Below are 12906 nucleotides of genomic sequence, written 5' to 3' on the forward strand. Positions count from 1 at the left end.
ACGGGATATCCCACATATGGTAGACATGCCTCTCTCAGCTTTCATGCTTCAGTTTATTTTTAACAGAAACTTGCCGCGTGTCACTAAAATTTGCCATCCTTGCGTGGCTGGTATTGCCATCGAAAAACATCATGGCCGGAGCTAGGTAAATCATGTGGATTTTGGAGAATAAATTGCATGTGGATGCTAAGAAATTATTTTACATCCTCCACAAAATAATAATAATAATTAATTTTACATATACACCCCTAAAAGCAATGAAAACTCCCAGCTGAGTAATCAGTTATCCGGAGCCAAACTCACACCCCTTTACCGTGTGGTACGTTTTCTCTCCCCTTCCGAACCCCTCGCGTCCTGACCTTCGCTTCCAAGTTCTTCCAACGCGGCGGATCTACCTTCAACTGCCGCTGTGCCGCCTTAGCGTCACCGCCGGCGCGTCGATCCGGCCCCCTCCTGCCGCCACTCGGGGACGCGCTTCTCCGCCGCCACCGCCGTTCCCCTTCTTCCTCGCCCCCGGGAGATCCTGGCCATCGGGTCTCCTTCCTTCCTCCGAGGTATGAGCAGCTAGGTTGTTTTCATCACCGCAGCATCAACCCTCTTTGTTTTCGAATCAATCAATTCCGCTAGGGTAGGGAGAGGACCTTTACAATTTCTCCGTTTGCCGGTGCACACCCGCCACACCATCTAGATCTGCCCCTAGGTGGCGCTAGGATGATCCAGGGGCATGCGTAAGATGATGATCCAGGTAGTTCGCCAGATCCAGCGTTTAACTTCGATGTAGAGCTGGCCCTGATCCGGACGGATTCCGCCTAAGATTTTAAATCTTCTTCTGAAAAACGTTAGGCACCGATGTTTGATAATTCCAGTGCCCAGTGGGTTCAATTTAAGTTACTCTTTTTAGATCTGAAGTTTCTACCGGAGTTGCTGTTGGCTCATTCATATTGGTTCAGTATATGTTCAGTATTGCCTCTGTATTTTGTCTGTGCAAGTCTTTAGACCTCTTGTCTTTGCCATGACTAGATTCAAGGAGAATTTTCTGAAAAATTAGATAGAGGGAGGGTGTATATCTGATCCAGCAATTTGCAGGATAATGCTGGGAGTTTTCAAGCACCAGTAGGTTATTAGCAATCCTATGTCTAGGGTAAAAAATTTGTGACACTAGTAAGTTTGATGTTTTTTCCTTTATTTTTCTTTCTTCCATCCAACTGACGTCTGTTGTAATAGCAGACACTACACGTTATGGGTTTGTGGGAAAGTGAGTTGTTGCTTTTCTCCCTGTTGTTTATTGCAACAAGGGAAAGCACATGCCTTTCTCTGCATTTTAGTTACCGTGTTAATTGTTTCATGTGCAACTTCGATTGTCTGATGCAGTTCGTCTCTGTACAATTAATAGCACTATGAGGTCTGTTTTCCTGAATCGAGCTCATCACTTCATTTTTAATTATATGTAGGATCAAAGTTCAGGTTGGCGCCGACATGTCGTCGAAGAAGATAGAGCTAGACCACAATGACATGGTTCATGATTCTGCCATTGACTACTATGGGAAGCGCCTTGCCACAGCCTCCTCTGACTCCACTGTGAAGATCACCAGCATTGGAGGTGCATCTGCCCCGTCCCAGCTTGTTGCGACCCTCACTGGCCACTATGGTCCTGTGTGGCGTGTCGGATGGGCCCATCCCAAGTATGGTTCCATTCTCGCATCCTGCGGCTATGATGGCCGTGTGATAGTCTGGAAGGAGGCTGCCACTGGGCAATGGTCTCAGCTCCATGTGTTTGACAACCACAAGGCCTCAGTTAACTCCATTGCTTGGGCTCCATATGAACTTGGCCTTTGCCTTGCCTGTGGGTCTTCTGACGGCACCATCTCTGTCATCTCCATGCGGCCTGATACAGGAGGATGTGACGCTGCAACCATTGAGCGGGCGCACCCTGTTGGCGTGACAGCAGTCTCCTGGGCTCCAGCAGCAGCACTCGGGTCCATGGTTGGCTCAGATCAGCTCGTCCACAAGATCGTGTCTGGTGGCTTTGACTGTGTCGTCAAGGTGTGGGAGTTTGTCAATGGTGGCTGGAAGCTGGAGAGCGCTCTGGTCTCCGACATGCACAAAGAGTGCGTGAGAGATGTCTCATGGGCACCGGTCCTGGGCCTGGCAAAGTCCACCATCGCCAGCGCGTCCCAAGACGGCAAGGTTGTCATCTGGACCAGTGGCAAAGGAGGAGGCAAGTGGGAAGGAAAGCTCATGCGTGACTTCGAGGCTCCGGTGTGGAGGGTGTCCTGGTCCCTGACGGGAAACATCCTGTCCGTGGCTGCCGGCGAGGGCGACATAACTCTGTGGAAGGAGTCGTCAGACGGGCAGTGGGAGTCGCTGTGGACCAAGGCCTCAGAGGAGCCGCCGCAGGAGGAGCAGGCGATAGAGGAGGCCATGCAGTAGGAGGGGAGTCTGCGCCACATCTCCCGTGTCGATTTCGGACCGTGATTCGTGTTTCTAGCGCCAATGCCATGACTTGCTTTCACCTGATACTCTTAGAGATACTCGTTGCCATCTTTTTTGCCGTTTGTTTCTACATGGACAATGTCTGATTGCACTTTTAAGTTTTATACTGGTCATGTACTCTTTGTGCACACCGTCAGAATGTATCGGCTGTTTGAACTGTTTATATCCTGCACTGGCTGTTATCGGTGTTATGTATGCTCGTGTGTGTAAAGCTCCATGATGCATGTGGAACCATGTTGACGGCCACCAGAGTGCCAGCGCCGCCGCGGCATTGATGGCCGCCACACCGTCGGTTGATGGCCGTCCGGCGCAGGTGTGGTCGTGGCCGTGAAATAACCTGGGCGCTGGGGACAATTCTTGCCGTCGTAGGTGTGCTCGTGGCCCTGAAAGAAACTGATTGTTCCTCGTTGTCTCTCCAGTGCGTTACTTTTTTTTTTTTGCGTCCCTGCCGCCGGAGAACCAGACTTCGGCCCCTCCCTTGTCTGGCCCAGCGCAACCACGAGCCTCTCAGTCCATCCCAGGCCGCATCTCTGCGCTGCTTATACCCCTATAAAGAAACATCTGTTGCTTTAAGAAAAAACATCTCTGCGCTGCTTCGGCTCTCCCTCCCACCGTCCTCGTCTCCCCGGGGATCCTGCCCGTCGCCGCCAGCGGCCCGCGTTGGTGCTGCCCCGGCTCTTGCAACTTGGAAGGGCTGCCACCACTGCCTCCTCCCTCCCCGCCAGTCCCCCGTGCCTGCGGCAAGCGCTCCTCGGCACCCCTCCTAGGCTCCTCCTGCGTCGGATCCCCTCGCCGTGAGTTCCGTGCTCCCTTGATTCCGATTTCCGAGTGTCCTCATAATCCGTTCGTGCCTGATAGAGGCTAGGGTTAACTATCCTTCGATGTTCGGTTAGTGATTGATGGAACGCCCTGCTGTTTATGCTGCCGTGCCCCGTATTAGGGTTCAATTCGATGCATCTAGAAAAAAAGGTTCAATTCGATGCATCTAAAAAAAAGGTTCAATTCGATGCAATTTCATGCAATGCTATTAGGGTTCAATTCATTCGGTTCAGTTTTATTGCAATCTTAAATACAAGATGGAATGATGGATACTCTACCACGCTGTGTTGTTTTGCTATGCTCTATGGATTTTGATTTATGGTTCGAGTTTCATATCAACTGCACCTCTGTCCCATACTTCTTTTTATGTCACATTGCGTGTGCTGTAGGTAGTTTACTGCGCTGGTTAATTTTCAGCCTAGGGATGTTTATTGTTTCAGTGAGTCAAATCCTGCTGCCATCATGAGCAGCTTCTCTGATGGTTGCGCAGAGGCACGTTTTGTTCGCTTTGTCAGGCTATTGTTTTGTTTCTTATCTTTCTTGTACATGTGATGATTCGTAGGTGGCATCTGCTTGGCAGTGGGCAGGGCAACATGTCTGGCAATGTGAGTTGCTCCTACTCGTAATTCTTTTTGTCTGTAGAGAAGCCAGTGTGGTGCATTTGAGGATTTTGAGCTGATCCTCTGCTTGTTATGATGCGTAGCCTGCAGGTGTGGATAACACTTTCCGTAGGAAATTTGACAAGGAGGAGTACTTGGAGCGAGCTCGACAGAGAGAGCGGGATGAGAAGGTCCTCCACGATGTCCTACTGTTTTTTGAAAACTAAACATGATCATATTCATACTTCTCTCTTGTTCAATACATTGCTAACATTTGTTCTGTCTTTCTCCCTTGGTTATGCAGGATGAAGCCCGGAGAGGCAAGGGTATGCACTCTGTCTAAAGTTATTAGTTCTATTAAATCTGTAGCCTGTTATTATCATTCAATACTGAAATATTTCCTCTACAAACGTCAGATAGGGGCCCTCCTGTGCAAAGACAGCCTTTGAAGCATAGGGATTATGAAGTTGATCTTGAGTCTCGTCTTGGTAAAACCCAGGTTTGTAAAATCATATAGATTTCAAATAATGTTCCTTATTATGTTTTTCCATGTTTCCTCATTGTTGTTTAACCTGTGAGCCCAATTGAGCGTGATTCCTCAATTTCTTCTTATGTAGTATATCTGTAATGCCTCGCGTGGTACATTTTGAAGTTCCTTATTTAGGTTAATTTGCAACCTAGTATATGAGACTTCATGTTTATGCTTATTTGAATTATTGGATGTTGATTTGTGGGTATTGGGTGTTCTAGTATGTCATGGCATTGTATGTTCTTTATGCTGCTATTTTCCAATAGAGGTTGTCAAACAGACCTTACCAATCAATTAGATGTGCCCTTGTATATATAGTCAGAATACAGAAAATGTACTCAGCAATATCTGCAGTTTCTGTGTATATACTATAATGTTGCCATGGCTAGTCTTAATTTGACGCTCTCTGCAATTCATGGAAAGACCAACAAGCCAACCATCTTTCATGTTCTGAAAACTGCATCCGCATTCTTGTGTGCTGGTGACATATATAATTTGGCCTGTAATGAACCTGCTTAAATGAAAGCGGCGAGAGTTCCCTGACTTTTCCTGTAAATTTGGGGAAGCTGAACTGAGACATTGTCAGTATCTTGCTCCCTGTTTCATTTGTGTTGGATGTCGAATCATTCTATGACATCCACTTTGGAAAGCAGAAAAGATTAATTGCATCTTGCATTGCTTGGATACATATATATTGAATTCGAACCACAAACACAATCCAAGCATCTTGCATTACTAGGATGGATATGATTGGGGTGCCGAGCGAGCAACTAGCTTGTAGTTTTGATCGGATGGATTCAGAGACTCAGGTGCTGGAGCAGAGAGCTGCCGTAGAGGCCCTTGGCCCTGTAGCGCCGGACCAGTTCCGCCATGGTGGTGCTCCTGTACCGCGCCTCACCGTTGGTGACAATTGGCTGTAGCACTCTCGTTGATGTGGCTGCGCCCTGCGGCCGGAAGAAGCAGGCCACGGAGACGCGAGGCCCGACGCTCTTGGCCACCACGCGGTGCTCCACGCTCTTGAACTTGCCGTTGGAGACAAGCTGCAGGAAGTCGCCGACGTTCACCACCAGCGCGCCCGCCACCACTGGCACATCCACCCACACAGCATCCGACTTCTTCTTGTCGTCTTCCTGTAGTCCGTCGACAAGCACCTGGAGGCCGCCCACAGCGTTCTGGAGGACCACAGTGAGGAAGCAGGGGTCGGAGTGGGCGGTGGTGCCCAACGTCAGGTGCGGCTCTGGGCAGGACGGGTAGTAGTGGCCAGCGAGCCCCTCCAGGCACGCAGCATCCTCCTCCAGGTGCCCACGGTGAAGGCCCAGTGCCTCCGACAGCAGCTCGAGCAGGGTGCGGCCCAGCTGCTGCACCAGCCTTGTGTACTCAGGCACGATGGTCCTGCACGCGGGAGGGATCTCCTCGGGCGGCGTCGGCTCCGGCGCCGTCTCCATGAAAAGGGTGTCATGCCAGGTGGCCGCCGGTGACCGGAACAGGTTGAAGTTGCTCTGGTACCTCACGCGCCGGCGAGAGTCCCGGCTGTAGTAGGGCGCCTTGGCCTCCACCGTCTCCTCATGAAAGCCCTGCAACGCCGCAAGCATCTCTGACATGACCGCCTTGGGCACACCATGGTTCACCACCTGGAAGAAGCCCACCGTCTCCACGGCCGCCTTCACCGCGGCGACCAGCTCAGCTCGCTCGGATGGTGCAGTAGTAGTAGTAGTAGCACCCATGGCAGCCGCGAGGTCGATGACCGGGATGGTGAAGTGGTGCTCTTGATCTGCATGCAAACGGTGGAGGGGGAGGGGGTGGTGGAAGATGGAGGGGATGGTGGTGATGCCCGTGTCAACGAGGCCCTTGACGCCGGCCTTGGTGTTGTCGAAAGCCTTGAGGGCACGAAGGCGATCGGAGTCGGAGGCCATCATTGTTGTACTACTCCACTAGATGAGTATTGCTGCTCCTTTAAAGGATCTCTGTGCCAGTGCAAATCGTGCAAGATCAAAAAGCTCGATCCACTATATATTATTTTTCTGCATTACCTATCTCTTCCCAACTGCTATGCAAGAGACAACCTAACTTGCAGTTCTTTATGTAATCAGTGCGGTGGTTGATCCATTATTGTTCCCCTATCATTTTCTGAAAAGAAAAAGAAATCATTGTTTCCCTATCAAAGACCAGGCTCGAATAGTGATTTCACTAGTTTGAGTTAGCCAAATAAGAAGAATAATAGCCAGGCTAGATTGACTCTACTGGAGGACTCCTTTGAGTAGCACTGCCGCTGTGCTGTATTACTATATACTAGGAGTCTACAATGATTTAACAGTTTGATATTACCAGCACATGACTAGGACAATTCTGAAAGCCTTAAAACACTTTTGAGTAGCATAATGCAATTCTTGAATATAAAACATAAGGATGGAAGTCATAAAAGTGTGCTTAAGATTGAAGATTAGAAGAAGTATGGATGAGTATTGCAAAAGATGAGTAACTCTTAAGTCCACGTATGAATGCTTTATTTTTATAGGTGGTTCGGTTTGGTCATTAACTCATTTATCATCGATAAGCTGTTTTCTTAGTTCGGTATAAAAAATCTGTCCATATAAAATAGCGCTTTATTACTTATAAATGTATAACTAACAGAGTATTATTTTGCCTCCTTTTCAGGTGGTAACCCCAGTCGCACCTTTGAGTCAGCAGGTTTGTCCCAAAATCTCACAGGGCTTGTTATTTTAGATTAGAAATTGCAATGTTTGTAAAATTTTCAGTTTGGCTTACTTGATAGACATTCTACCAGAGTATGTGACTTCTTGTTGTTTTTTAGTTGTAATTGAGAACTCAGTGGGATCTTAATTCAGAAAACCTGTTGTATGTGCTGTTCTTTAGATTTTGGTCTCATGTTTCCGCAATCAGTCATTACTCATTAGTGTTTGACTCATCACTTGCTTGATCTTTTTTATAACATACCAATGCATGAAATTTAGAACAGTTCTATTGCTACATAATTAATCTCGCTTGCCATGGGATTGGAGGATGATGCAAATATTAATGCTTAACTAGATACTGTTCATGCTCAGTTTATCGCACAAAATCTTGTTCTCATTTACCATCTTTCTGGCAGGCTGGATACTACTGTTCAGTATGTGAGTGTGTTGTTAAAGATTCAGCCAACTATTTGGATCATATAAATGGCAAGAAGCGTAAGTACCTGCAAACTCTATTTTAAGTCCAGTTGGTCTAGCAAACTTGCCTATCATCAGTTTCATGTTTTATGGTTTGACATTTGACAGATCAGAGAGCATTGGGCATGTCTATGCGTGTTGAAAGGGCGTCACTCGAACAGGTAAACAAATTTGAAGCTTGTCTGTGGACCTGAGTCCATCTAATAACTAAAATCATTGTTCATCATGTGCTGGTTATTTCATTGGTTTATCATCACAAATTAAAAATGAAAATCTTCGTGTTATTTAAGCCAAGTGGACAGCTGCTTGCATGGTTACCTTCCATATGTTTCAATGTTAATAACTCTCCGCCCGCAGGTTCAGAAACGGTTCGAGGCACTTAAGAAGAGGAAGGACCCAGCCAGCTTCAGTGAACAAGGTGATACAATGCGAAAACATCATCTAGGATGTCAATTCTCCTCTCTATTCATTGTCCACAGAATTGTCTACCAGATTGCTGTCTGAAATTTAAAATTGGCTTCTTCGCCTTTTCTTCAAGATTTGGATGAGAGAATATGGAAACAGCAGCAAGAGGAGGAGGAGAAGAAGCGTCAGCGCAGAGAAAAGAAGAAAGAAAAGAAGGTACAAGAACAATCTTTGATGTGTGTGTATGTCTATGTGTATGTAATTTCCTGTTTTCTACTACGTGTTTTCCATTGAACGCGAGACTTGCAGTCTGTCAGTTCATTGGGCTGTTGAGAATCGTTAGTTTTTAATGACATGGTATGAATTGGTTTCAGAAAGAGCAGGCTGGCCAGAATGAACCTGAGGACATTGACCCTGATGTTGCTGCTATGATGGGCTTCGGCGGGTTCGGCACCTCTTCAAAGAAGTGAAAATTGCTGCTTCAGGTGGCGCCATTCCGTTGGTCTCTGGCTGCTGAAGACGTCGCCGTCGCTCTCTGCACCTGGGTCTCAGCATAGGTCAGACACAGCTCTGATGCAGTGTTGCGATTAGTGTACTGGAGCTTGTTGCAACCGCTACCTGATGAATGTCAGCAAAACGATACTTGATGCCGGAACAATTCAGCTTCTGTAATCGGTGACCGGTGATCATTTGAGAAGCATTTCATCTTTGAGAAATGAGACGACTAATTCGTCTAGATGCTGCTGTATCATTTGAGGGGCATTTTATCTTTGAGAAATGAGATAACTAATTCGTTTACACGCTGTTGTTGTATCAGCTTGCGAGAAAAGCAAATGCTCTGTTTGCAGGCTGTTGTTTTATTCTTGCATATATTCTCCGTTTTGGAAAAGAAAAAGTAAGTTTGCATACGACATAAGTTAGGAGTAGCATAAATGATGGATTTGTGACAAAACTTAGAAGACAATTTTCTTTCGGTTTTGTTCTCGTTACCTTTCGGCACATGCATCCAGTGAAAACTGGAATTCCGTGAAAATCTGAAAACTGTAAAACGGGGGCACTAGATTGTAGATACTCCCTCCGTTCACTTTTATAAGTTGTTTCACAGTTTCAGACATTTGAAAATGGGCTGCTTTCCATGTTGTCTAAAATGTCTTCAACGTATTATAAAAGTGAACAAAGGGAGTAGATGAATCGGACTAAGAGATGGGGTACCTCGTGATCACTTGAACATATTTTACAGAAAACTCCTATCTCTCCCTTGACCTGTGCCATACGCGGCAAGCCCAGCCCCTTCTTCCTTAGGATTGTTTCTATGAGAGAATTTTTATTTGTACCAATAAAAATACTTTTGTGATTTCTTCTATATGGATATTTAATTAGGAATTTTTTATGTGGGATTTCTTTATTTCTACACCAGAATCTTATATGATTGCCCCTATATAGGCTGTTTCATTTGCATTGATATAGTCTCGTATGATTTTGTCCCTGGTTACGGTGCACTAAGGCCCTGTTCGGTACCACTCCACTCCACAACTCTGGGAGCGGAGTTGGCGGAGCTACAGTTTAAAATGGCGGAGCTACACTTCCCCTGCACCACAGATTCCGGGAGTGGGCAACTACCGAACAGGGCCTAAGTTTCAAACAAAATTCCGCACCTGTTCAAACCTCTAAAATATCCTGTGCTTTCCGGCTTTCATATGGTGTGATAACAAAAACTGGTCCCCGCAAAAAAAAAGAACTGGTGGAACATTCAGTCCTGTAGATTTGTTTGGACATGAGACTGCAATCTTGTGTTTTTTTCTTTAATAATCCCTTGCATTTGATATCTTTGAATGAAAGATGCCCTGAGCATAATTGAAAAATACTCCACGAGCATTTCACTTATACACTGAAATCTGCTGAAAAATACGCTTCCTTAGAGGTGCTAAACATGTTGATGGACTAAATATACTGGAAAAGACATATTTGTGCCAAAATTTACCATGAAAGCATGTAGATGGACTAAATATACAGTCCTCTAAATCAACTCGAGAAGATGGTAACAATGTGTTGTTAGCGCATAAGCTAGCTGCCATGACGCTAAATTCAGGACACGCGGGCTGCTGGTTGGCGAATTAGAAGAAAGGCCAACGATCAAGACATGCTACCAATCTGAAAACATGTCTCTCGTTCAGGTTCAGGGCACAGCTCTAGTCCCTGGGCTGAGAGCTGCTGCGCCCGGAAAAAAACCACGACCCAAACCATACCCGCGCGCGCGTTTTCCTCGCCATTTCCTGATGGAGCTGTCCAGCAAGTTGCGCGCGACTATTCGTCCGTGGGCGTATCCATCCTACTGTTCCACGACCAGTCCAGTGTCACGCAGATGGCGACCTCACCTCGCCGGCCTGGTTCTACTACCAGTCTGCATCCTTGACATTTCTCTTCTGCATGTAGATACTAATCAAGTCCTAATCAAGCGTCCCCTTGTCTGACAGGACCGCCTCACCAGATAAACACGTGCAGTAGCAGTATTGTGACCGGAGCACACTCTTCCTGCACGCCGCGCGCGGTTCGATCTAACCCGATTGGTCCAATCGGACGTACTTTAATTTGGGTTGGAGGGAGTAATAATAATCAACGATGATTATTATGGACTAGCACATATGCCCGTGCGTTGCAACGAGAGGGAAAATAGTATGTATTTAAAGTTAGTGAGAATTATATATGTAAGCAAAACCATGTGTGCACATGAAAAAAGAACATTTAGCTAGCTTCTTGGTTTCGCCGGGTGTGAAGTAATCAATCCATTATTTTTTCATTCATTAATCAAGGACATTTAAGAGTTTTGTTACGTCATCATACACCAGAGAAGGCCCATGAACTATTCAATCTAATTTTTCTTTCAATTGAGGAGATTTTAAGGTATGAAGTTTCTGAATATTGTAGAAAAAATAAACCATTTTTTAAAATTCTGATTGAAAATTATGTACACTTTAAGAAAAAAGTGAACAACCTTTAAAACAGGAACAACTTTTAAAATTCACAAATATTTTTTGAAAACACCAACTTTTTATAAAAAACATGAATATTTTTGAATTTGTGAACATTTTTTTAGCATGGGAACATGTGTTGAAAATTCATAAAAAAGTTCAAAAATGTTTATCTTTTAATATTATTTTGAATGTGAAAATTTCACCTAAACAAGATTATTTTTCAAATTTGGAACATTTTTCTAAAATTCCATTTTCTTTTTAGAAATCTCGAACAATTTTGGAAAACAATAGAAGTTTTTGAAAAAATGGGAAACATTTTGCAAGTTCCGGTTATGTTTTCAAAATTGCCACAAAATTTTGGAATTATGAACATTTTTATAATTTGATTTTTTGAAATTCTGAACGTTTTTTGAGATTTTTGAATTTATGAAATAAATTTTATAAGAAAAATAAAATTGGAAGGGGAAAAAGTGATAGGAAAGGAGAATAAAAATATAAGTAAAACATAGAAGCAAAGAAAAATGGGGCAGCCATTATTGGTTGTCCTGTGCGAAGCTCTGACTATTTGTCGTTCTATGCGAAAAATAGAATTTCCTTATTGTGTGGGCAGAAAAATAAGTGGGCTGGCTTCGCTGGGCCACAGCATGCGGCACACGTACAAAATTCTGGAAAAGCCTTTTTTTTCTAGCAGAGGAACGCATAAGAATTTAGTACCACCTTGGATAGAAAAAAAATTCTTTTCCGCGCTGAACGGATGGAAAAATTAACGAAACGCACTTTGCTTTATTAATAGGTACTAGTAAATGCACACGTGCAACGCACGTTAATATTTAGGCAATATATTAATTGCATGCGGTTATTAAGTATGCTATTATTTATGTGTTAATCATGTGATTAGTGTAATATTTGGTATGATATTAATTGCATGTTAAACACGTTTAATGCTCGTCATTCGAGCAGTCTAGGTCGTTGGATTGACTTAATTCGATGGCCGAGATCAGTTGGATCTGTCTCTTTGTTTTTTTTTATATTGGTATAAAAAGTACAAGTATAGATTGAAAGGAGTAAATGTTTTACGGGCCAGGTCGGTTTATATCTCAAGCTTAGCCTGGGATTCGAGGCTTTCGATTGGACGTAGATGCTCCATGCTACTAACCAATTATACTCCCTCTGTTCTGATTTATTGGTCTTTTTCATATTTTGTGTCAAATTTTAGTTATAGATTTAACTAACAAAATTTTAATGCATGTCATCGAAAATATTATCAACGAAAACTATGTTCAAATACGAATCTAATGATATTTTTTATGACATGCATTAACATTTATTAATTACATTTATGAATTATGATCAAATTTTGATCCAAAATACGAAGAGGACCAATAAATCTGGACGAAGGTAGTGGATCATTGACTGGTATGTACGTAGCTTCTATTAGAATAGATGTTCATACCATATGACCCCCGATTCGCATGATTGCGAGAACGCAACAAGAGAATGAAGAGAAAAAGGACGTAAATTCTAGTGCCACATTTCGGCATCCATGGAGATTTTTGTTTTCCAACCATGCAAAGAGATCTATCCGTTCGACTACTATACTATACCTGTACTCATAGAGATTTTTTCAGGGGAGGCGATCTCTGACTCGTCAGCGGAAACCCCGATCCTTTCGGTTTCCTGCTTCCTTCGTTCCGATCGATCCTTGAATATACGCAGGACTTGTCCAGCGCCCCCGGTCGGTGACAGCGAACCGAAAACGATTGTAATTTAAAACATGCTCCGTGCATGTGCTTTTGTTTTTTCTTGAGGCGTTTACGTCCAACCGCACCAGGTGATAGCGAGTAAGGGAGAAAAGTCATAAGCACATCCGGTGCTGCTACTAATTATTAGTATCAGTGCATATCTCTCCAGCTTTGAGG

General features: G+C 44.5%; 3 protein-coding genes across 3 annotated transcripts; 2 read left to right on the forward strand and 1 right to left on the reverse strand.

The window, feature by feature from the left end:
- The first annotated feature begins 261 nt into the window (after positions 1–261).
- LOC123190622 (protein transport protein SEC13 homolog B) lies at positions 262–2656 on the forward strand. Its single transcript, XM_044603294.1, has 2 exons — positions 262–554; positions 1452–2656. Exon 2 carries the CDS (start codon positions 1477–1479, stop codon positions 2428–2430), a length of 954 nt encoding a protein of 317 aa, XP_044459229.1. The 5' UTR covers positions 262–554; positions 1452–1476; the 3' UTR covers positions 2431–2656.
- Positions 2657–3037: 381 nt separating this feature from the next.
- Positions 3038–8813, forward strand: LOC123190623 (zinc finger matrin-type protein 2). Its single transcript, XM_044603295.1, has 11 exons — positions 3038–3287; positions 3875–3917; positions 4016–4102; positions 4216–4237; positions 4328–4410; positions 7096–7128; positions 7550–7628; positions 7719–7771; positions 7968–8028; positions 8149–8231; positions 8390–8813. The coding sequence occupies exons 2-11, from the start codon at positions 3906–3908 to the stop codon at positions 8483–8485; spliced, it is 609 nt and encodes a 202-aa protein (XP_044459230.1). The 5' UTR covers positions 3038–3287; positions 3875–3905; the 3' UTR covers positions 8486–8813.
- Positions 4947–6479, reverse strand: LOC123190621 (1-aminocyclopropane-1-carboxylate oxidase homolog 1-like). The gene has a single exon (XM_044603293.1). It carries the CDS (start codon positions 6354–6356, stop codon positions 5238–5240), a length of 1119 nt encoding a protein of 372 aa, XP_044459228.1. The 5' UTR covers positions 6357–6479; the 3' UTR covers positions 4947–5237.
- Positions 8814–12906: the final 4093 nt, after the last annotated feature.

Source organism: Triticum aestivum, chromosome 2A (genome assembly GCF_018294505.1).
Source record: "Triticum aestivum cultivar Chinese Spring chromosome 2A, IWGSC CS RefSeq v2.1, whole genome shotgun sequence".
In the NCBI taxonomy this organism is placed as follows: domain Eukaryota; kingdom Viridiplantae; phylum Streptophyta; class Magnoliopsida; order Poales; family Poaceae; genus Triticum; species Triticum aestivum.

Excerpts from the sequence above, each read along its gene's own strand:
- LOC123190622 (XM_044603294.1), top strand. The coding sequence starts at position 1,477 with ATGTCGTCGAAGAAGATAGAGCTAGACCACAATGACATGGTTCATGAT.
- LOC123190623 (XM_044603295.1), top strand. Across the intron at positions 4,103-4,215 it reads AGAGAGAGCGGGATGAGAAG|GATGAAGCCCGGAGAGGCAA; the intron begins GTCCTCCACGAT and ends TTGGTTATGCAG. Across the intron at positions 7,772-7,967 it reads AAAGGGCGTCACTCGAACAG|GTTCAGAAACGGTTCGAGGC; the intron begins GTAAACAAATTT and ends CTCCGCCCGCAG.
- LOC123190621 (XM_044603293.1), bottom strand. The coding sequence starts at position 6,356 with ATGATGGCCTCCGACTCCGATCGCCTTCGTGCCCTCAAGGCTTTCGAC.